The sequence below is a fragment of the Prenolepis imparis genome, unplaced genomic scaffold (assembly GCF_030444845.1).
Source record: "Prenolepis imparis isolate NDT839.2.m4 unplaced genomic scaffold, iyPreImpa1.0 SCAF_5, whole genome shotgun sequence".
Lineage (NCBI taxonomy): Eukaryota > Metazoa > Arthropoda > Insecta > Hymenoptera > Formicidae > Prenolepis > Prenolepis imparis.
In genome coordinates, this window is record NW_028141163.1 from 4,610,557 (window position 1) to 4,633,874 (window position 23,318).

General features: G+C 35.7%; 1 protein-coding gene across 11 annotated transcripts in view; it reads left to right on the forward strand.

The window, feature by feature from the left end:
• Positions 1-22,747, forward strand: part of LOC145935846 (rap guanine nucleotide exchange factor 2) — an 81,825-nt gene extending 59,078 nt beyond the window's left edge. For 4 of the 11 annotated variants that reach the window (XM_083037510.1, XM_083037502.1, XM_083037503.1 and 1 more), the window contains 16 exons: positions 2,802-2,903; positions 10,415-10,627; positions 10,703-11,055; positions 11,143-11,604; positions 11,697-11,989; positions 12,072-12,375; positions 12,464-12,692; positions 12,769-13,073; positions 13,224-13,408; positions 13,486-13,697; positions 13,834-14,065; positions 14,152-14,451; positions 14,771-15,088; positions 16,158-16,274; positions 17,354-17,521; positions 18,660-22,747. In XM_083037510.1, the coding sequence (XP_082893636.1) occupies positions 2,802-2,903; positions 10,415-10,627; positions 10,703-11,055; positions 11,143-11,604; positions 11,697-11,989; positions 12,072-12,375; positions 12,464-12,692; positions 12,769-13,073; positions 13,224-13,408; positions 13,486-13,697; positions 13,834-14,065; positions 14,152-14,451; positions 14,771-15,088; positions 16,158-16,274; positions 17,354-17,521; positions 18,660-19,036 (4,170 nt within the window). In that variant the 3' untranslated portion in view covers positions 19,037-22,747. Of the gene's footprint in view, positions 1-2,801; positions 2,904-8,846; positions 9,388-10,414; positions 10,628-10,702; positions 11,056-11,142; positions 11,605-11,696; positions 11,990-12,071; positions 12,376-12,463; positions 12,693-12,768; positions 13,074-13,223; positions 13,409-13,485; positions 13,698-13,833; positions 14,066-14,151; positions 14,452-14,770; positions 15,089-16,157; positions 16,275-17,353; positions 17,522-18,659 lie in introns of those variants that run through there. The other 7 variants (XM_083037504.1, XM_083037509.1, XM_083037511.1 and 4 more) reach the window with 7 other exon arrangements.
• Positions 22,748-23,318: the final 571 nt, after the last annotated feature.

A 23,318-nucleotide genomic window follows, 5' to 3' on the forward strand; every position in this document is an offset into this window, starting at 1 on the left:
TGTTTGATTAATTATTTCTTTATATATATACATATATATGTTACATTTTAGAGTTTATATAGATATATAATAATAATTTTAATAATTTTATTTCTTCAAAAATTACCAGATATAATGTCAGTTTAACTGCATAAAGAATTTATTTTTTCTTAATCTTTTATTGTTAATAATGTAATAATAATATTTTAGTAATGTATCTTTAATTTAAATTTAAAAAATTTTCATTTATTATTTATATTTTATTTATATGCATTTAATAATTAAAATTATTTTTGATCAATTTCACTTGATTAAGTGATTAGAGAGAATAATTTATATTTTATATTTTGATCAATTTCACTTGATTTGAGTGATTAGAGAGAATAATTTATATTTTGAATTGCCTTTTTTAATAATTAATAAGAAATACATATGTGTGTGTGCATGTATGTGAGTATGTGTGAAATTTACGCAATTAAATGAATGTTGTAAAATATTTCTGTTCGAATAATTCGCTGTTGTTTACATTCATATCTAACACGGTAATTGTTTACAATAGAATCGTTATGTCAGGAAAACATTGTATGCACATTTTGCATCGTCTGTTTATTGATTGCGTCATGATTGCGTTTTGCTGATTGAGAATGTTACGCGTGCTTTCAAAAAGCAAGCATGGTTAAGCAAGAAAGATAATTACAAAATATTATGTGATTGCATATTATTTCGTACAAACATTAAGGATTTATTAATATCAACGTAATCTTAGGATTAGTTGGCAATTTTTTTTTAATTACTACGTAGATAGGACTTGAAAAATTTACAAGTAACGCTTTGTTGTTTCTTATATGACGTAAAGAACAATACGTTGGACTTTTCTTTGTGCTTCTCGGCAACATATGCGAGCGCGAAAAATACCGAATCGGAATGCCGTAGCGTCGTGTCGTTCGATTGATTGTCGATAGAAACTGAACTTTCATCCTGAAATTGGCTGAACATTCACTCTAACAATCAAGTCACGAGGAAACGGTTCCGTGAATGGAACATATAACCAGCATATCTACCGGAAGTCCGGCCTACGAGTTCCGGTCCGAAGCGCACTCGTCTCATTGTCTCTCTTTCATTCTTTTTTTTTTTTTTTTTTTTTCCCGTTATGTTATGTTCAGTAACGAATGCCGCTGCCTGTCAACCGAAAAAAGGCATAGAAAGTGAAAGGCGAAAAGCTAAACATTATAAGCGATTGATAATTAAAAGATGACAGTTAATAGCAGTGAGTCTCTCAAGAATCTTATGGAGTTTAATTATTAATTAAAACAGTTAATATATATATTTTTTTTCACGTACGTATTCTTTTAAAAGATCGACAAATATATACATATACCAACTGATACATTTAATAATGTTATACTATAAGAAATTTTCCAATTTTTAATTAAGATTATGTATCTTGTGCGTGCTAAATTATCTCCAACAAATTGCTTCGTGCTTTTCACTTTACAGATAATATATGCGTTGGAGTATATATATATATATATATATATATATATATATATATATTTCTACTTGGAATTCAACTTGTTGCATCAAAAGTCAAGAGATTGCTTCTACTTAATTCTACTTTCAAATTTATAACGGATACCATCTGTTTCTCTCTTCATCGCATATTACTTGCATATTATTTGTTGAAATTTGAGATAATTTGACATTGCACATAGTATGAAGCGTAATCTTCCAATTAGATATTTATTTTTTACTTTCGACCGTATATTATTATTAACGCAAATTAGCAAAATTATTTAGTTTATATTTATAAACTTATATTGTATTTAAATTTTTTACTGTTTGCACATACATTATCTAGGTGCAACTGTTAAGATATGATAGTCTTAAATGTATTGCTTACAACGAAAAAGTAACGCAGCTGCAGCACTTGCATCTGCACAGGTGACGTCGCGCCTGATTAGACTATCAATGAATGTCCTTTGAACGAAATATATAATAGGCGTCTTTATTCTGCCTGAATTTTATTTATTGTTATCTTTGTCTAAATCGCGATACTTTATTTAATTGCACTTGTGTAATATGCACCAGAAAAATAATAATTGTCCACATTGAATATTCAAATGATGCGGTCAGTCTTTTATTGCGAATCCTTAGCGAAAGTTTCTTGCAATTGCATAGTGTGTTCCAAGAACTGTTTTTGTTTAAAGTTTTTTTCTGATTAATTAGCGATCGAACTTTTTTAAAAATAAAATACGCAGCATTAATTTTGACTTTGTGAGTGACGGAAAATACAATAAAAAGATTTTGACGAATAAAATTTCTCAGAGACAAAAATAGATAATTAAACTTTTTTTTAAAATTAATTGTAGATGGATTATATTCCTTGATGTAATATTAATTTATATACTTTTATATTAATTGTATATAATGTATGTATATATTTTTTTAATATTGCACGAAGATTGAAAGAGACGATGCTTTGCAATCAAGTATTTTTTGCTAGAGAAGATTGGACGCTAAATTGATAAAATCCATAGATAAAAACATTGGCGACAGTTCTAGAATATTCCGTACATAGTGCTTATCTGTCTCACAGTTCACAGTTATGTGGGACGTTGCGAGTTAGCACGCAGATATCGAGTTGCGCTTACATATTGACACCGACATCATTTCTCGATGATTCTTCAAACACGCGTTTTATTACATACACACATACGTATGGATAATAATCATTTCCTGACCGTAAGAGATCCAATCAATTAGACATAATTTATTTATAGGTTTACACTTGCATCATTGTGTAAACTGATCTTTTTTTGCAGATCGACTATCCGGAAGTTCATGGCGGAGGAAGGATGCATCGACCACCGCACCCGCATCCCATAACCGACCACCGTCAGGTCAACCTGGTCTTCGATGATACGGTAAATATCTTTATTTCTTACTGATTTACAGCAAGCTTAATAGCCTAGACTCGTTTGTGCGATATTTTTCTTTTCTATCCATCTGAGCAAATCGAAGTTCGAAGACGTCTTCTTCAAAGGATCGCAGACTCTTATTGTCAGATATTCATAGATAGATATATACGTTTTTCCTCGTACAAATCATTATTCTGTTCATTTTCTCGACTTCATAAATCTGGATATAAATATTCATTTTTATGCAGATATCCAGTTATTATAGAAAGATTTTGAATCATGACTCTCATAAGATATCTTTAATAGATATCTACAGAAATCTTTGTAGAAAAAATTTGTAATTATTTTTTTTTCTCTATGTTGAAATATTCATCTCGCATAACACATGTTTCTCCTCTCCGATGACCGAATTATCTTCTCATCGAAATCAGTATCGGGGTGCCAGATGACGTACAAGCTTCGACAGTATCAATACACATACTCACGAAGCCATTCTCGAAATCATTCCAATAATCGGAATTCCATTGATTGTCGGACACGTGCGACGAGATTATTGGCGGACAAGAAGCTGAATGGAAGAAACAATTTGGAAAGTAGCGTGTAGTACAGGACAAAAGGAAAAGTGAGGCACACACATGAGCGACATAACGGGTCGTATAAATCATCTGTCGGGTCGGGCAGTGGCCTTTGAGCGTTTACTATCCGTTGCTGGACGGATGCTTTGAGCGGACCAGCAGCATCAGCGATGTTCTCTTCTGCGTACCAATCTCTCCATTTGCCTGTCTTTCTCTCTCTCTGTCTCTCCCTCTCTCGTTTCTCCACGTCTCGATCGACCGTCCGTCGACTCCTTAGGCGCATCTCACACGATTGTCCGACAGTGAGAGTCCGAGAGACCCTTTAAGATCAATTCAGGTGTCGTTATCGGCGTCAATTTACGTCATTGCTTGCTTATTGTTCCGTATAGCATTAACTAATCGCGAAGGCTGATGAATATTAATTCTGAGAGCACTGATGTGCTCTTTCTTGATCAGCTTCTCGAGCGTGTTTTGCAATTTTCTTAATTCGCGTGGGTGCGAAAATCGAAGTAGGTTGTATTACATATCGGGCGTTACATCGTTATTTTTAATTTCAGTTATTATTTATATTATTAGATTCTACCGTCATAATTATTATCGTGCATCAATGTCCGATTGCAATTATCGCGAATTTAATCGCGTTTATTATATCTTTTTATTTTTAATTTTTTTTTCTTTGTATGCTATATTTATCGTTTATCAGAGATTTTAATTTTGAAACTAGAATTTTGTATATTAATTTTAAAATTTGTATGTTCATTATTTAATTAAAATAAATTAATATTTAATTAAAGTCATGATGAATCTCGGGTGATGTGATATACATATACAATCATTTTAAAGGAGATTTGATTGAAGGAGAGAGTTTTATATATCTCGCGGTTCTCATTCCCCTTTTTAAAATGCAATTCCACGTAAAGTAAATTCATAATTATTCATAATAGCTCATCATCAAATCGCTCCGAACTCATCAAGTAGCCGTCTCTCACGAATCAGATGGTTGCCGTTATTTAAATTCCCTGTTCCCATGCCGCAAATTGCACTCGAACCCCTTCTATCCCCCAACATAGCCCGACTGTAAGCAGTAATAAACTAAGATAGATCATTATCGTGCAATTTTTATTTTTAATCTTTGTCTGCTGGAATTCTATTTACGTATTGCGAGGACTGCAATGAAATTAATAATGATTATATGTACCTATATTATGTAAATAAATTTTGATGTAAATTTCTCTATCTTTATACAACTAATTTAGTCTGCTGCAAATATTGAGGTTTACTTTTTAAGAGATACGCAAATTCTAGTTATATATTTATGAACCGTGAAATTGGAACAAATATTGATAGTAAGAGATATGTGTAGTTAGTGCGATGAAATTTAATTGAATTTCCATGCAATATTTGTATTGTATGGACGACGAAATTTCATTAAACTTCCGGCTATCGTCTATATCCTTATATACGAATATATGAATAACAAAATCTAATTGAATTCTCTCTAGTTATCAAACCAATTTCTATATATCGACATTAGTCACTATTTTATATTTTCTGTGGCGATTTTTGTTTCTCTCAAGAATTGATTACTCTATATTAATATTGAAAAACTTATAAAGATTAAAAAAAAATATATTTACATATTTTAAATTTCTACTTTCAAATGACAAAAATTATTCATTAAGTATACAGATTAATTAATTTATGGTAAACTTTAATATAATTATATAAAAAAAGCAAATATTTTTCATATCAAATTTTTTTTTTTTATATTGTTTGATGAATTTTATTTTCTTATGTCATTTTTATTAAAAACTTCAAATTAATAACATATTTATTAAGTATATAGATTGAATAATTTATGGTAAACTCTCTCTTATATTAAAGTTTCTTATTTTAAAAATTAATTAGTAAACTAACGTTTCAATCAGCTGATTTCTGTCAAAAAATATTAATAAAACGCTCATTAATATTTTTGACAGTTATCAGCTGATTTCTGTCAAAAAAATATTAATCGAGTTTTAAAGAATTATGACATATTATTTAAAATATATATTATTTTAATTTTTATAACATATTATTTTAAAATTTAATTAGTAAATTAATGTTTTATTAATATTTTTTGACAGAAATCATCTGATTAAAGTGTTAATTTGCTAATTAATTCTTAAAATAAGAATATAATGTAAAAATTAAAATAATAATATGTTTTAAATAATAAGTTATAATTCCTTAAACTCGATTAATATTTGTGACAGTTATCAGCTGATTTCTATAAAAAATATTAATCGTAGGTAAGGCATTATAACATATTATTTACAACATATTACTATTTTACATTTTATAACATATTATTTTATAATTTAATTAGCAAATTAACACTTTATTGGGTGTGTGAAGTTGACACCTCTATGTTATGCTATCATAGTTTTGTTAAGAGTTCTGAGTTATTTAGAATCATAGGAAGAGTTCTTGATAATTTTTAGAAATAGTTCCGGTCATTACGATAACGAAAATTAGTTTCAAAAAATAGGGGTGCCAACTTCACATTTTTTTACACATCGAGTAATAGTTTTGAGCAGAGTTTTAAGGTTTTTTTAAATAGTTATATAATTTCTGATTATTTTTTTGAAAGAGTTCTGCAATTTTTAGATAAAAATTGCAAAACTCTTTAAAAAAATAATCAGGAACTATGTAACTATTAAACAATTTAAATTTACTCACCTCACGGTTGCTCCTTTGTTGCCCGATGCTTCCCCGAGCCTCCTTCTCGTAAAAGTTTCGAAACACTTGCACTCGCGTTATTTTTTTTCGTTCGCGACGCGCAGCGACGCCCGGGTTTTAGCTATCACAATCTTCGACGCGTTTCGGTAAAACGCGAGACTCGCGAGAGCTTATTCGCGCGCGAATAAAACCGAAGCTCCATTTTCGCGTTGCCGCTTTTTCCAAGACCCACTTTTCGCAGGGGCTTATCGAACGAAGATGATCAAGAGAGCGACTTCGTCGCGACGCACTCAAGTCGCCGAAGGATGCAGCGAGACGAACATTGAGCGCGATTCACGATCGACGAGATCAATTTCACGTGTGCGATCGCGATCGGATTTATACGATAATTAACCGCCAAAGACGCTAATTATTCTAATTAATACACTCGTCCTTTCGCGGACCGGCAAGAAGCGCGCGACCGTTGATGACGAACAATCGAAGAAGAGCACTGGAGGTGGAGCTAGACTGGCACTGCCAGGTTCGGAACGCGCAACGATCGTCGCGCCGAGTCGTAGTGGTGGGGCATTGTAGGAGTCGCGACGTGGGAGCTCGGCGAATCACGTCGCGACTACATACCCCCACCAAGTCGTAGTGGTGGCGGTATGTAGTCGCGACGTGATTCGTTGAACCTCGCACGTATGTTGCGTCGCGAGCCCTACAATGCCCCACCACTATGACCACCAGGTCGTATGTAGTCGCGACGTGATTCGCCGAGCTCCCACGTCGCGACTCCTACAATGCCCCACCACTACGACTCGGCGCGACGATCGTTGCGCGTTCCGAACCTGGCAGTGCCAGTCTAGCTCCATCTCCAGTGCTCTTCTTCGATTGTTCGTGATCAACGCGCTTCTTGCCGGTCCGCGAAAGGACGAGTGTATTAATTAGAATAATTAGCGTCTTTGGCGGTTAATTATCGTATAAATCCGATCGCGATCGCACACGTGAAATTGATCTCGTCGATCGTGAATCGCGCTCAATGTTCGTCTCGCTGCATCCTTCGGCGACTTGAGTGCATCGCGGCGAAGTCGCTCTCTTGATCATCTTCGTTCGATAAGCCCCTGCGAAAAGTGGGTCTTGGAAAAAGCGGCGATGCGAAAATGGAGCTTTAGTTTTATTCGCGCGCGAATAAGCTCTCGCGAGTTTCGCGTTTTACCGAAATGCGTCGAAGATTGTGATAGCTAAAACCCGGGCGTCGCCGCGCGTCGCGAACGAAAAAAAATAACGCGAATGCAAGTGTTTCGAAACTTCTACGAGAAGGAGGCCCGAGGAGGCATCGGGCAACAAAGGAGCAACCGTGAGGTAAGTAAATTTAAATTGTTTAATAATTTAATAGTTACATAGTTCCTGATTATTTTTTGAAAGAGTTTTGCAATTTTTATTAAGATAAAAAACATACTTTTAATATCGAAGATATTTTTAAAATATTAAGTTCTGGGGAAAGACGTTAGAGTTCTGAATCGTACTCGATAAGATAAGAAAAAACGTGAAAACCGCATGGCTCTATCTATTATAGTTTCGGAGAGATTGATTTTTTTTAATTAATACACTTTTACGAAACATTTAGAAAATCACGAACTCTAACGTTTTTCACGAGAACTTGATATTTTAGAAATATCTTCGATATTGAAGGTACGTTTTTTTATTTAAAATTGCAGAACTCTTTCAAAAAATAATCAGAAACTATATAACTATTTAAAAGAACCTTAAAACTTTGCTCAAAACTATTAGAACTCGATGTGTAAAAAAATGTGAAGTTGGCACCCCTATTTTTTGAAACTGATTTTCGTTATCGTAATGACCAGAACTATTTCTAAAAATTATCAAAAACTTTTCCTATGGTTCTAAATATATTTATAACTCAGAACTCTTAACAGAACTATGATAGCATAACATAGGGGGTGCCAACTTCACACATCCCGCTTTATTAATATTTTTTGATAGAAATCAGCTGATAACTGTCAAAAATTATAATCGAGTTTAAGGAATTATAACACATATTATTTATAACATATTAGTAGTTTAATTATTATAACATATTATTATTTTTAAATTTAGTTAGCAAATTATCGTTTTAATCAGGTGATTTCTGTCTGTCAAATCATAAGACATGAAAAAAAATTTGATATAAAAAATATTTGCTTTTTCTATAATTCTATATAATTATATTAAATTATATGTATAGAAAAAGCATATATTTTTTATATCAAGTTTTTTTTTTCGTATTGTTTGATGAATTATATTTTTTTATGACATTTTTTTTATTAAAAACTTCAAATTAATAACATATTCATTAAGTATATAGATTTAATTTATGGTAAACTTTAATGTAATTATATAGAAAAAAAGTAAATATTTTTCATATCAAACTTTTCAAATTGTTTGATAAATCTCATTTTCTTATGTCATTTTTTAATTAAAATTCCAAATTAATAACATATTACAAATAAAATCTCAATTTAAAGAAAAAATTATACAGTTTTAATTATAAATGTCAGTTTTTGACATTTTACTGTCGACTTGTCAAGAAATTTAATTTTGTGATTTATAATCACTTATAACGAACGAAAAGAGAATTTCTCCGAATTTGCTCTCAAAAAGAAAAAAGAAAAAAAAAATGCGGTTACGCGTGTGGAAGCTACAGGTGGCCCCGGCATCGTTTCCTCGCCGGCCGGCGCCCCCCGTTGACACGGGCCTGAGGAGCCGCTCTCGGCGCGACTGGGGTCACGTGACTATCCTGCGTTCTCGAAGGGAATGCCAGCGTTGACTAGGCGAGGGTGGTAGCGGGACGGAGAGGTAGTCCGCTCCAAGTTGATGGTCCGCAACGACACGACGACGACGAGGACAACAGACGGACAGACAAACGGGCGGGCGGTCGATCGGTCGGACGCGTCACGAGTTTCGTGCCAAGCTGTACCAAAGAGGGTCACGCCGCGTGTCTCTCTCGATTCGTGTCCGCGCGTGTGATACGACACAGAGTGAGAAAAGAAAACGATCGGCGCGCGAGAAGAAGAAAATGTCGCGCACGCCAGTAGTTATGGACGATTCGTCGAGGTTGCCGTGAGTTTCTCGGGCGAGATAAGGAAGATAAGGACGACAGGATCACGAGGAACGCGTGTGCGGCTCTCGCGATGGACGCGTACAACGTGTACCAAGTGAGTAACTTGTTCTCTCTTTCTCTCTCTCTCTCAAAATGGCCTTGACTCTCGCGGATGACGCGCCGTGTTGCCCTCCTGGTGGAACGCGGGCTGTTTACGCCCCTCGTGATGACATGACAACGCGGACATGGTTCTAGGTTCTAGACGTTTTGTTTGGATGACGGATGTGTATATGTGCGCGCGTTTCCGCGCGTCGTGATGTCATGTCGCTGTGACCTAACCTAACCGTCAATTGTCCCAATCACGCCCATTCTTGGTATTTGCTACTCCTAGCGAGCGAGCGAGCGGCATCGTCGTCTTCGTCGTCGTCGTCGTCGTCATTGTTGATGTTTTTGTTCCTCACGATGTAGACACACAGGTCATTTTAATAGAATGAAGGAATAGCGGATTGCGGATTGTCCTCGTATATCTCTCTTCCATGAAGTATCGTTAGGCATTTTTAAATACTCGTTCTTATTAATTGAAAATTGATAGTCCAGAGGAAGATTAGCTCAGATGGAGATGATATTGAATTAGTGCTATTATGTACGTGTACATTTTACAAACGTATTCTTCAATTTGTGCACAACACTTTGTGTGAATGACGGATAATGAAGTTTTTTTATTAGTATGTTTCTCAGTTTTCATCTATTGTTTTCTTTTTTTGTATTATTAATAATTTTTATTATAAATACATCTTATATTGACTTTTAACGTTATATAAAATCTATATAATATTTCATATTTTAGTGCGTGTATACTCTTTTAAAATATAAAAATTTTATTATATTAATTTTTTAGCTATATTTATATACATATAAAATATTTTTAAAAATGACATAAGAAACAAGATTTATTAAATTATTTGAAAAGTTTGATACGAAACATTTTCAAGTTTTACTTGTAAGCATAATGTGTAAAAGCAGTTTGTAAATCATGATATAATCTTATGTAAAAATTATGCAAGTAAATCTTTTTTTTTTTAATATAAGAAATTTATATTAAAAGTTATATTAAATAGACTTATGAAAATTCTTTTTTACAGTTCTCGCAGGGCCTAACAGGCAGGCCAGAGTTGTATCAGAAATCAAACAGAAGCAGCCATTCGAGTGACACAAGTTCAGCGTACAGTGGATCTGACACAATGACATCAGTACAAAGTTCATTAGACGCGGATCCCGACGAGGTGGATCTCTCGGGTCTCGTAGAATCTATTGTCGACAGCGATGAGGAGGAGGATCTGGCAGAAAGCATGGATGTAAGTATTACAGTTTACCTTTCTATTCAGAGATACATTATGTGCATTTTAATTTTTATTATTGTAATGTTTTAGAGTTTAACAGTGCGGGATCCTGTACGAGAATGTTTAGAAAAGGATCCTGTTGAAAGAACGGAGGACGACATAGAGACGCTTTTGGAATTCACACAACAACTGAAAGCTTTCACAAACATGACTTTGGCTGTTAGAAGAGCGCTGTGCGCTGTAATGGTATTTGCAGTGGTTGATCGGGCCGGTATGGTGGTCTTGAACGATGGCGAGGAGCTCGATAGTTGGAGCGTGCTGATTAACGGTGCTGTCGAGATTGAGCACAGTAATGGTGAAATTGAACAGCTCGGTCTTGGAGACAGCTTCGGTATCTTGCCTACTATGGAGAGGCTATTACATCGCGGAGTTATGAGAACAAAGTTTGTAATACGTTTTTTTTCTATTTTTATATCGACTGTTGTATTATATGGAAAGATATAAGAAAACGAACACGTTTCTTTTTGCAGATGCGACGATTGTCAATTTGTTTGCGTCACCCAAGCAGATTATTTTCGAATTCAACATCAAGGCGAAGAGAATACCAGGAGACACGAAGAGAATGGAAGGGTAATTCTGGTGACAGAGTTAAGAGGAGCTTTGGACGGCGCCGCGCGAAGAGGTCACGTGGTGATACGGGGAACGCCGGACCGTTTGATGTTACAACTCATCGAAGAAAACAGTATTACAGATCCTACTTACGTAGAAGACTTCTTGTTGACTCATCGAACGTTCATCGATAGCCCGTTGTTGGTCGCGAGTCAATTGTTGGAATGGTTCGACCAAGCACAAGTGCGAGATCGTGTTGCTCGCGTCGTGCTCTTATGGGTGAATAATCATTTTACTGATTTCGAGACTGATCCGGCGATGATGGAATTTTTAGAAGCATTTGAAACCGGATTGGAAAGAGAAAAAATGCTAGGACAACAAAGGTAAAGTTAATTTTTTGTCATCTTGTTTTTCAAAGGAAAATAAACCGGAGCATTAAGAAACAATTATTATGTATATATAATTGGGATTTCAGGTTATTAAATATTGCATGTGCGGCGAAAGCGAGAACGCGGAACGTAACATTAGCTAGACCAAACAGAGATGAGGTCTTAAATTTTAGCATCTTAGGAGGATTTGAAAGAGGTTTCGGTATATTTATTTCAAAAGTTGACAAGAGATCTAAGGCTGAGGATGTTGGTTTAAAGAGGGGTGACCAGATTTTAGAAGTAAATGGTCAAAGTTTTGAGCATGTAAATCATGCGAAAGCGCTTGATATTCTGAGAGCTTCTACGCATCTCAGCATAACTGTAAAATCTAATTTACTTGGTGGGTCTAATCGTCTTTTTTAAAACCAGAATTAATAATAAAAAGATGTCCGTTCTTTACCATCAATTATTTGTTCTTACAGCTTTCAAAGAAATGCTTCAAATGCCAGATAACTCTCCGAGACCCCGAGGTAGGACAAATAAGCCGGAAATACCCAGACTTCCGTCGGATCCACGTGCTAGATTGTCGACTCACGTGGATCCCATAACAGGTGTGAATCCTTTAAATCCTATGATTGGTGGAGTACCATTGTTGATGCCCGATAACAATGTGTCGCCATGTAAAGATGCCAAAAAGGAGCACAAAGGATTTATGACTCTTGGACCCAAGCGACGATTACAGAAAGCACTTATGAAAATGAACATACTGCCAAAGAACACAATCAAGTAAGTATATTGAAGTATATTGCGGAATAAATGATAAATAAATATATGAATCTTTTGTTTATACAACATATATCTTAAATTTTAACAGCGACGGTGTACACATGGACGATCCTCTTGCACCACCACATACACCACCGGGAACAGGGCTTGCGCAAACAACTAATCTGTATCACTCAAAGAGTAACCCAGATCTTACGTCGCTTTATTGTTACGATGACTTAAGAGCAAACGATTATCCCGAACATGTGCTCAAGGTATACAAAGCAGATCAAACCTGCAAGTATCTTCTTATCCACAAAGAAACGACGGCACATGAGGTACGTAAATTCGTGTTACCGATATTAAATAAAAAATAGAAACATGTTTTATTTACTGATGTTTAACTTATTGTAGGTGGTAATGCTTGCACTTCAAGAATTCGGTATAACAGAAAGCAGTTCGAATTTCTCTCTGGCAGAAGTGAGTGTTGGTGAAGGTAGTATGATCAAGCAGCGTAGATTGCCGGATCAATTGCAAAATCTCGCGGAAAGAATCGGATTGAGTTCGCGATATTACTTGAAAACCAATGGAATTTCCGAAACTTTAGTAGCCGACGATCAGGCTCCGGAACTTATTCGAGAATCTCAAGTTCATTTCCTGCAATTGAACGCCGTAGAGGTGGCGATACAACTGACTCTACAGGATTTTAGTATATTCAGGTAATTCGGGATATTTACGAGATATATAAAACGTATAAATTTACTTGTTGCAAATTGTGCTTTGAATTATTATGTTTAATTACATATTTCCATAATAATAATAAATTTATTTATTACAAAATATTTAATTTTGCATATTTTGTGTTACAGACAAATTGAGTCTACGGAATATGTGGATGATTTGTTTGAACTGAAGAGCAGGTACGGCATACCTATGCTCAGTCAATTTGCAGAACTAGTCAACAGAGAAATGTTTTGGGTCGTAACAGAAGTCTGTTCCGAGCATAATCTCGTGCGGCGCAGTAAGATTATAAAACAATTTATCAAGATAGCGCGTAAGTATCTATCGAATATCTTCTTTTCCTTATTTATCTTTTTTTCAATTCTTTTATAATGTTTTTTTTTTTAACAGGCCAATGTAAGGAGTGCAAAAATTTCAACTCTATGTTTGCAATCGTATCTGGTTTGGGTCATGGTGCAGTGTCAAGATTAAGAGCTTCGTGGGAAAAACTGCCAACGAAATATCAAAGGTTATTCAGTGATTTGCAGGAATTAATGGATCCCAGCCGCAACATGAGTAAATATCGACAATTGGTGGCATCTGAACAAACACAACCACCGATAGTGAGTCATTTTTATATATATGTATAATACCAAATAAGATCTTTCATTGTCATTTACTTCGATAGCGTATAACGCTATCTGCAATATTAAGCTTGAGACAGTCTCAAATAATCGAATTAAATGAATTTTGTTTCAGATACCTTTCTATCCAGTCGTGAAGAAGGATTTGACTTTTATACACCTTGGTAATGATTCAAGAGTAGAAGCTTTGGTAAACTTTGAAAAACTCAGAATGATTGCCAAGGAAGTGAGAACGTTGACAAACATGTGCTCTTCACCTTATGATTTATTAACCATGTTGGAGAGAGGTGGGCAACCACCGAGTTCTGCGATGGTTGCTTTGAATCAAATGACCACTGGAAATCAGGGTTAGTTCTTTTTGTACTGTTTTTTATAGTTGATTTGGCCTCTTAAATAGAGTTTATATATAACTGTGACATTGTGACTTGTGTAGGCGGCCAAACTGCGACGGTGAAACGACGAAAGAAATCCACGGCCGCACCCAATCCAAAGAAAATGTTCGAGGAAGCGCAGATGGTTCGAAGAGTGAAGGCCTACCTTGCAAACATGAAAGTAATCACGGATGAAGAGCGGCTGCATCAACTTTCCGTCGATTGCGAGCCGCACGCGGGAGCGGTCGCGGTCGCGGCTGCGGTTCCGCTGAGTGGCACTCGAGGAAGAAGGCATCCATCGCCTACTCTGTCGACTACTAGTAGCGCCAGCAGCACTAGCGAAGGCAGGAAAAGTATACAAGGTCAGTAAATCTCTCTACTAATTGTGCTTTGTAATTTATTTTCTCCTTAGGAATTTTATCTTATAATTTATATTGTAATTATAATATATATTAATAAAATAATTATATTAATAATGATATAATAATAATATATATAAAATGTACATATATTATTATTGTATCATTATTAATATAATTACTTTATTAATATATATTATAATTACAATATAAATTATAAGATAAAATTCCTAAGGAGAAAATTATTATAAAATAATATATATTAATAATTATAATAAATATATATTAATTGTAATAATTATATTGATTATGGATTTTACAGGTACAAAATTCGGCGCTGCGTCGCCACAGGCAGTGAGGAAAATGCTAGCTTTGTCAGATCCCCACAAGACACGACCGTATCAACCTAAGCATTGCCCACCGCTATTACCTGTACCGGGATTGGCTCTACACTCGAGCGGTTTAGAGCCTAGTCCAGGTGCACCTAGAAGAGTAGGATCCGGCAGCAGAGTACCGATGCACGAACGATCCCACAGTGATACACCTGCTAGTCTACCGCCGCCTGTCGACCTCAGTGCGGAGAGCAGTAGCGTGACTAGCTTGAGCAATCTCCAACCACTGAGGAAAACCTTGACAAGCGGTGAGTACAATTTCTTTCTTACAAAATGGTTTGAAGCGAGATGCTATCCAATGATACTTATTCTTTAGGTCTTTCTAAAGATCTCATTTATAGACGAATTTCGTTTCGATTAAATAGACTTGAAAATTTATTTTATCGGTTGCGGTACTTTTAGTAATTTTTTTTAAGATTATTTATACATAGTATATATTGATAGATTGTTAAAATGTACTGTTAATAAAATATAAACTTAGATACGCATCTCGCGAAGCACCATCACGCACCTTCATTGCTCGTTACATACACTGGTCAGGTCTCGTAACAAGGAGTCTCATTATTATGCACGCTGCACAGCCGTTACGCAATTCATAAATGTTCCATGTTATTTAGTTGATCCATATATACACGTACATTCACACACATACACACACATACATACATACACGCATCTTGTACGCCGATTATTGTAGCGCGAGCTTTTCTTTTCGATTAGACATCACGAATACCTCACGAAACCTAAATCCATAACGAAGTACGGCTTCGATTCGGAGCTCTCGTACCATGGGACATACGGAGTCGTACATCAACAATGCTGTTTTTAAGAACATTCGAAATAAAAGAATCAATAAATGTCTCTCTTGTAATATTTTTAAAAATATTATCGTAAATGAGAAAAAGATAAAATGTGCAGCTTCAGTAGTCTAAAATTAAATATTTGTACGAGTACGAGCCAATTTTTAACCATTGTATAGGAAATCATCGCGCGTTACAATTTTAACACATAAATCGCGCACATAAGATATACTGTCGTCTCGATTACGCTTTGATAGAATTAAATATTTGTAGACGATAGGAACGAAAGATAGGTAGCAATATATGTCTAAGAGACATGCAATCAGAGCGTAGCGAGAGGTGATCGGTTTACATCAGGTTCTCGCGTTGACTCGATTTAGAGCAAAGAAACACGGAAATACGAACGAACGCCGCGATAGACTAGACGATAGACGATGTTTAGCGATCGCATCAGGGCGGATAATCCCCCGGCTGGAACGTGTGTAGTGATAGAAGTGTCTTGGGGACGTGTGCGTAGGTTCGGTGACGAGCAGTGACAGCGGTCATAGCACTCAGCTGGACAGCCATAGCGGGAGCAGCGTGGAAGCGGGCGGCAGCCCACCGCCACCGCAAAGACGGCACTCCGCTCTGCAAGGTACGTAATCAACAACAACACGAGAGTGAAGCGAGAGAACGGATTGTGGCTAACTGTGCTCGTGTGCTGTTCCTCTTGTCCGTAGACCGTAGTAGAAATTGTAGAGATAGAGTAGAGTCTCTTTCGCGCGGACACTCCGACTCCGGAAATCGAATTTTATCTTCAGCGTGTGTTCTTAGCGACGAAAGCTGGATATATATTTTTACGATGTAAGATTACGGTTTTTTTTATATATTTGATATATCCCATCCAATTTTTTTTTTTTTTTTTTTTACGTCAGCTGTTTTTTTCTTTTGTATTATCTGTCTTGTTTTTTATGTTGTCAGGGGATTACGTGTTATGTAATTATTATTGCGTTCAGTAATGATATTGTTGATATTAACTGAGAATTGAGATAATTTTGGAATCTAGATTTTAATAGTTATATAGACATACGATAACGACTTCCCGTATTTGAAAGATACATTAATGCTGTAGCGTCAAAAATTAAAACCGAATAAAATTATATCGCAGTCTAACATTTATTTTTGAATATTTATAAATAATTAGCGATAAATATATCTGATTTTAGTTATTTACCTGCTGAATAATTTTTTTATATACAATATATTATCTCTTATAATTTTTAATTATTATTATTTTTTTGGGGGAGTCGCTGATTAAATTTTATCGCTAAAGAACGTATGTCCCATGGCCACTTGCCTTCAAGCGCTAATCGAATTACTCTCACGTCTCAAAGAATTAAATATTATTATTATTCAAACGTGCGTTTCGCGTTGATATTCGCGTCGTCGAGCACTGCATATATATATGTAGCATAACAATTTTGCTTTCAGCCGCTTAACAAGCTGTTCTATCTTACGCTTCTGTAAAATTCGCTTTACAGCTTGCTATGTCGGTTGTTAGTTACTAGCTTAATCGTGCGCCGTCCTTCAAAAATATTTGCATCGCAATAATTACGTCGAATTCTCGTTTCGAGGATCGTCCCACTTTCGAGGATTTACAATAAACGGCGCAAGTCTGTAGATTTTGTAAAAAGAAAAAAAAAGTGTCGTATGTGGCTTCTCTGTGTGGTGCAGGGTCTGTTATAAGAGGCGGAGCGCCTCCATTTCCTCATGCGGTAGCGGTGTTACCTCCGCTTCCTGCCAATCAGAATCACAACCACAATCATCATCACCATCACCATCATCATCATCAACAACATTATCACGATCATCATCATCATCACCAACCCCCAACTCCTCAAGGTGAGTCTGTCCGTGTCTGTCTGCCTGTTTCGTCTGTCTGTCTGGCTTGGATCATTGCGTTAATCTTGCTGTCTCTCTCTCTGAAACGGAATACATTAAGGCTCAACGGAACGGTGTGGCTCATGCATGCGAAACAATATACCGAAGTATTGCGAGTGGTAGATGTTACAAACCTTGTCTCCAGTCTCCAGCATCTTTACACAGGCTTGAGCTTTGCCTGAACTTGATGGAAATTGCCTTTCACGAAGGTGTATTTAGTCTCTCTCTCTCTCTCTGTGCGTGACGTTCTCGTCCGTTCTAATCGTTAATTGTCTGTACAAGTCTGTTGGTATGCACGCTGATGACATAGTATTACGGTTTGCTTCTAGCGTGGCCTAGAAGCGCAACACGCTGCATCGAGTTTGCTCCATTTGCGTATTTGCGTGTCCCATAGTATTAGCGAAGATATATAACTGTGAGCGCGCTCTTTCCAGGGTACTAACTACGCGAAACGGTGTATATATGCTTTTTCCTTTCTCTTGAGCAGGTTGTGTAGCGGCGAATGTATTTTGCGGTTTCCTTTAAACTCGTTCACCTCTCGCAGACCTCGGTTGTAAGCGAGCGCAAATGATTTCTCAATGTTAATTGAGTGTTTCATAAAAAATATTGATAAAAAATATTGAATGTATCGATAATGTGGAGAGATAATGACGAACGTTGCATTGCGATATCTTGAAAAACGTATGAGCTAAAAATATAATATGTAGAGAACGAAACAAATATTTCGAATGTAATTTATTTTTTACTAATTTCTTTTTATTATTAAAATTATTTAATTAAACTTTTCTAATTAATTTTTTTAATTTACAAAAGAATTCGTAGAGCGAAATATTTTAATATTTCGTCCAAGAGACACTCCAACTTGTACCTGGCTAATTCTGTTAATTAGAATTCTATGTAACGTGCACAACTCGATTGCATGCTCACATAAGCGCTCGTTTACAAGCCTAATGTCCGAGAAGGTAGCGGTAGTGAATCGCTTTGTCGCTGAGAGAGATGAGGAATATTGAAGAGATGGAGGAAAAAGAGCGGCGGCGCGTGCGAAGGGGGGAGAGGGAGAGAAAGAGAACGAGAGATCGAGAGAGTCGAGGGTTTTCAGGTACTACGGGATTAAACATGGGCCTAGGGATGCCAGCCCCGCTGCCGCCGCCCGGTGCGGGTACCACGACCATAATGACGACCATGGGTACCATGCCGTCGTCGGGCAACATGTCGTCGATGACAACCATGCGAGCTGGCATGAGTAGCGCGCCCCAGTGCCGTCAACCACCGGCGTACAAAGTCGCGCAACAGATGGCCAGGTTGCACAGACTCGGTCGTGCTAACAGCCACGAGGGGGTCACTTATCGGGCCACCGATCACGAAGATGGTACTACTACATCTAAGCAAATCGCTCTCTCTACCGTTCACACACACATACACAGAGTTCACTCTCTCACGTTTACATACATCTATTTCGGTTTACGCTCGTGTTAAGGCTTCTTATATACTTTGCCGTTGTTAATATTCACGCACGGCGAAGAGTGCTGATGATTTTCATTGGCGAAAGTATGCTCCGTCAGCTCGCATTACATCGGAGTAACTTTCGACCGTATCTTTACGACAATTCTTATTTGCAAACGCTTTTTTATCGATTTTTTTCTCTTTTTTAATGATTTTTTTTCAGCGTGCGCGTGCTACCAAAAGTGGCTCTTACCTTGACCTTGTTATGCATTTTCTGTTCTCGTTTACATCATTTAGATGGATGTAGCGAGATTTTTAAGATTGACATTTTTTTTCCTCTGTATTGTGTTGGTTTAAATATGTTGCAAACCACTTTTTCTGAGACAGTATTTTTCCTATTTATATTTATAAAAAAGATATATTTATATTTATAAAAAAGATATATGACACGATTAAAATGAAATTTTGAACATAATCATGAATATAATTTTAAATACAATCTTGAACATAATATGCAATGATAATATTGTTATCAATATCGGTCGGATGATACGACTGATATCATTCGATATCATACGGTTATAATCATACATTGTAAATAAATATTATATTTACGTGTAAATGTGAACGAAAACGTGCTTGTACAACACGTTAAAGGCTTATGTTTCATTAATGTGATTATGTAGTGCACTCACTCAGTCAATGGTCGTGTAATTTCATAATGCATAATCATGATAATTACCTGCATTAAGTCAATATTTACATTAGCGATCATTGCATAATAACACTAGCTTGCCCATTATTATTGAACTTGTTTTGCATTGAAATGTTATAATAAATTATATGCGATTTGTTTTCACAGTTTTACTTCTTGCGTAATATGTCGAAGCATGATTCGCTACTTGCATCCATGTCGCACGTGTTATCCTTTATCCATTTTTGTTTGCATTGTCTGCATTAAAATTGTTAATTTCTCTTGAATTAGTTTTTCAAAATAATTAGAAATCTAGAGCCAGAAAAAAGAAATGACGAAATTGTTTTGTTTATAGACATCGCATTAACGAGAGACTCTAAAAATATAGAACATAGAAAAATATAGAAAAAAATAGGAAAAAAAAATATGAAAAACTGCATATAAATTGCTTCACTATCCAGCATGAAATATTTCGCAATAGTTTTTAATTTTCAGCAGAAATATTTCTGTTATTTTTTGCTTGAGATATTTTTATCACATATTTTTGCTCGGATTTGAAGCGATACTATTAAATCGAGCCGAATTGCACGCGAATTAAATCATATCAATCCGAATTAGAGTCCCTCGTATTTTCCGATCATCATATCTGATACACTTGCGACGTGTCACATACTAAAACACATTTCGAAATGTTACAGATGACGAAGACGCCCAAGTGTCGGCGGTTTAAGTGGTCCACGAATCTCGCCGAATTTCGGTTACCGTATATTTTACTTTCGTTCGTTGTATTATTTCTTTTACGCGGTCAGAAAAAAAAAAATTGTTTTCAGATACCACGTTGCGAAAAGAGAATGCGGGAAAAAATATGACAGGCGAAAAAAAAAGTTTCCTATAAATGTGGTTTCGCATTCGATAGCCGAGATGTATCCCTATATTCGATGGTCATATTCGGTCGTTTATATATTGACACACTATCTTTCGAGCCGAACGGGCAATGTTTCGCGTGGGCAAAACCTACTTATGCTTTACTGCAAGATAGAAGGGCGTTTATTCTTATTTAAGTGGAAAACGCTTGTCTTCCAAGGATATTCCCCCCGTGACAAACCTGACGGAACCATTGAGAGAATCTCAAGCGTTAAAATATTTATATATAATGTGTACCGTGGAAAGTATCAAATAGCTAGCGAATGCAGGAGGAAACGGGGTATATAGGAGAGTATACTTTTCTTTTATTAGACTGAAGGGGAACACTTTTCGAATTGTTAGGTGTTTTTGCGAGTCTTTCTCTCGCGAGATGACGAGAAGCGAATTAGACGAGAAAGCGATCATAATATTCTATATAAATGTGTAATAAAACCGAGTCCAAAGATGTTATATATATATATCTGCGCGTGTCACCAGAGAAAGAGTCTGAATATCACGACGTGTCCTGTAATATATATATACTTGGTAGGTTAATCTTTAGTGTCCTGTAGTAATGTAAGTTGGTGTAAATAGCATAGTGTTATATAAAATAATATTTAGCGAGGGGAAGCGGGGATATACACGTACGAAGGATCAGAGAAAGATTCGATGTGAAATGTTTAGGATCGCACGGTTGACTCTCGTGTCCAACACGATCGCGATTCCACCGACATTTTACAGATTTAAGAATTAAAATAATTCGTCTCCTTTTTTTTTATCAAGATAAGAAAATGGAAACGGTTTATAATCGTTTTAAATTTCGGTCTTCAATTCGAAACAATCTTTTCTATTTTAAGCACCTTGCTTTTAAAAGATTTCTATCGTCAATCTGGCTGAGAAGAATTTAAATTTTTACTAGAGAAGTTGGATAATTTTAGGCTTTTTTGTGTTGAATTTTAACTATGACATGATCAAGTACAAAACAAAAAATTTCTCGAAGATTAACCGGGGGCTACGATCGAGATAGAATAGTTTTTCACAGCCGTGTGAATTTTTTCGTATTCTCGCATTTACAGGCCACTGGAAAACTATACTTCACACTCTATCTATTTTTTTTACGGAACACACATAATGAATTTTAACTCGCAAGTAAGTTATTATTTTTCCAATTTTACCATCTTTAGTTACGATACTTTATTAAACGTTATCATCGGATTTACATCTTTCGTTATTTTAATTTCAATATCGGTAATCTGTTAGTTTTATTCTTGCGCAATGTGTGAAAGGAACGTCTTTAGATCGTATATCATTATTATAATAGAATTCGAGGGCAAGGGCGAGAGAAAAGAAGGAAAAGCAAATAAAATTTTTCGCTACTTTACATGTCGGTGCGGAAAAAAAGCGGTTGGCTTTATTTATCGTAAGTTTATCCATGTATATTACATACACACACATAGATATACGTGTGTGTGTGTGTACACGACACACACTCACTCACATACCCACGCAGATATATGCTCTTGTCCATTTACATGAGACTCGAGTCCTTTTACAAGTATTATAAAGGAACTGTAATTCGCGTGCACACGATGTGTATATCGACGCGTTAGCAAAAGAGGGCCTAATTACCCAGGCACCGTTTTTGCGATTGTCAAGTAAGCGGAAAAACAAAAGAGTGCGCGAGAGAAGGAGAGAATGTGCGAAAGAGTATGAATGTAATTGTATGTGTGTAAGAAAGTAAGAAAGAGAGAGCGAGAGAGTATCGAGAGTCAACACAGTACTTTTCTGGATACTCGGATCTCTATCATTAATTACATTCCAAACTTCGTCTTGCAGTGTTTTGGTAAACCCTTGACACATTTTCCACTTCTGACCGTTTGAAAAAAAAAAAAGAGAAGAAAGAAAAGGAATCCTCTTGTTTAATGGACTGCCGTTAAATATTGTTATTGCTTACTTTTTCCTTTTTTAATTATTTTCTTCTTTTTTTTTTTTATTAAAAGACCAATCTCGACATCCACGAAGACTGTGTGACTCTTCGACGTTAAAATACCCAGTGATCCCGAAGGATCGGGAGGGAAGGTGATCCAGCTCGGTCTTTCGGGACATGGGGAGAATTCAATATATATTTACTTGATATTCAAATATTATATCTCTTTGTACATATCCTAACGACTTAAACATTAATATTCAACGTTCTCGAAGAAACTTTTAAGCGTATTTACCGGTAATTAAGGTTCTTCGTAAAACGCAGCATCAAAAACTAAATAATTTTCTTCAGTTTTGACAAGACAAATTTACTTTTATCTTCGTTTTTTTCCCTTTCATTATCTTTTGCATTTTAGACACACCAGGCTCTACGTGCATTCCACGTGCATTTATTTATTTCGAAAAAAATATTTTCGACGAATTTTTATCGAGAATTCTGTGGATATTTCTCTCTTTTTTTCTTTTTAGAATTATTGGCACATATCTAACAATTTTCAAATATAAAAATCTCTAATAAAACTGCAACTTTTCATACTTAGGAATAAAATATATACGGATTACAAATGTTTTGCATGTATTGGGATGCAGAATTCTCGGTAAAAACTCAAACTAAGTATTTTGGCAAATCCGTGTAACTTTAGTTAGCTATAAAAATCAACTCTTGAATTGAAGAAGCCTGGATACGTTAGTCGATTTTTTGCTCTTTTTCTTTTAGATAAATCCTATTCGTAA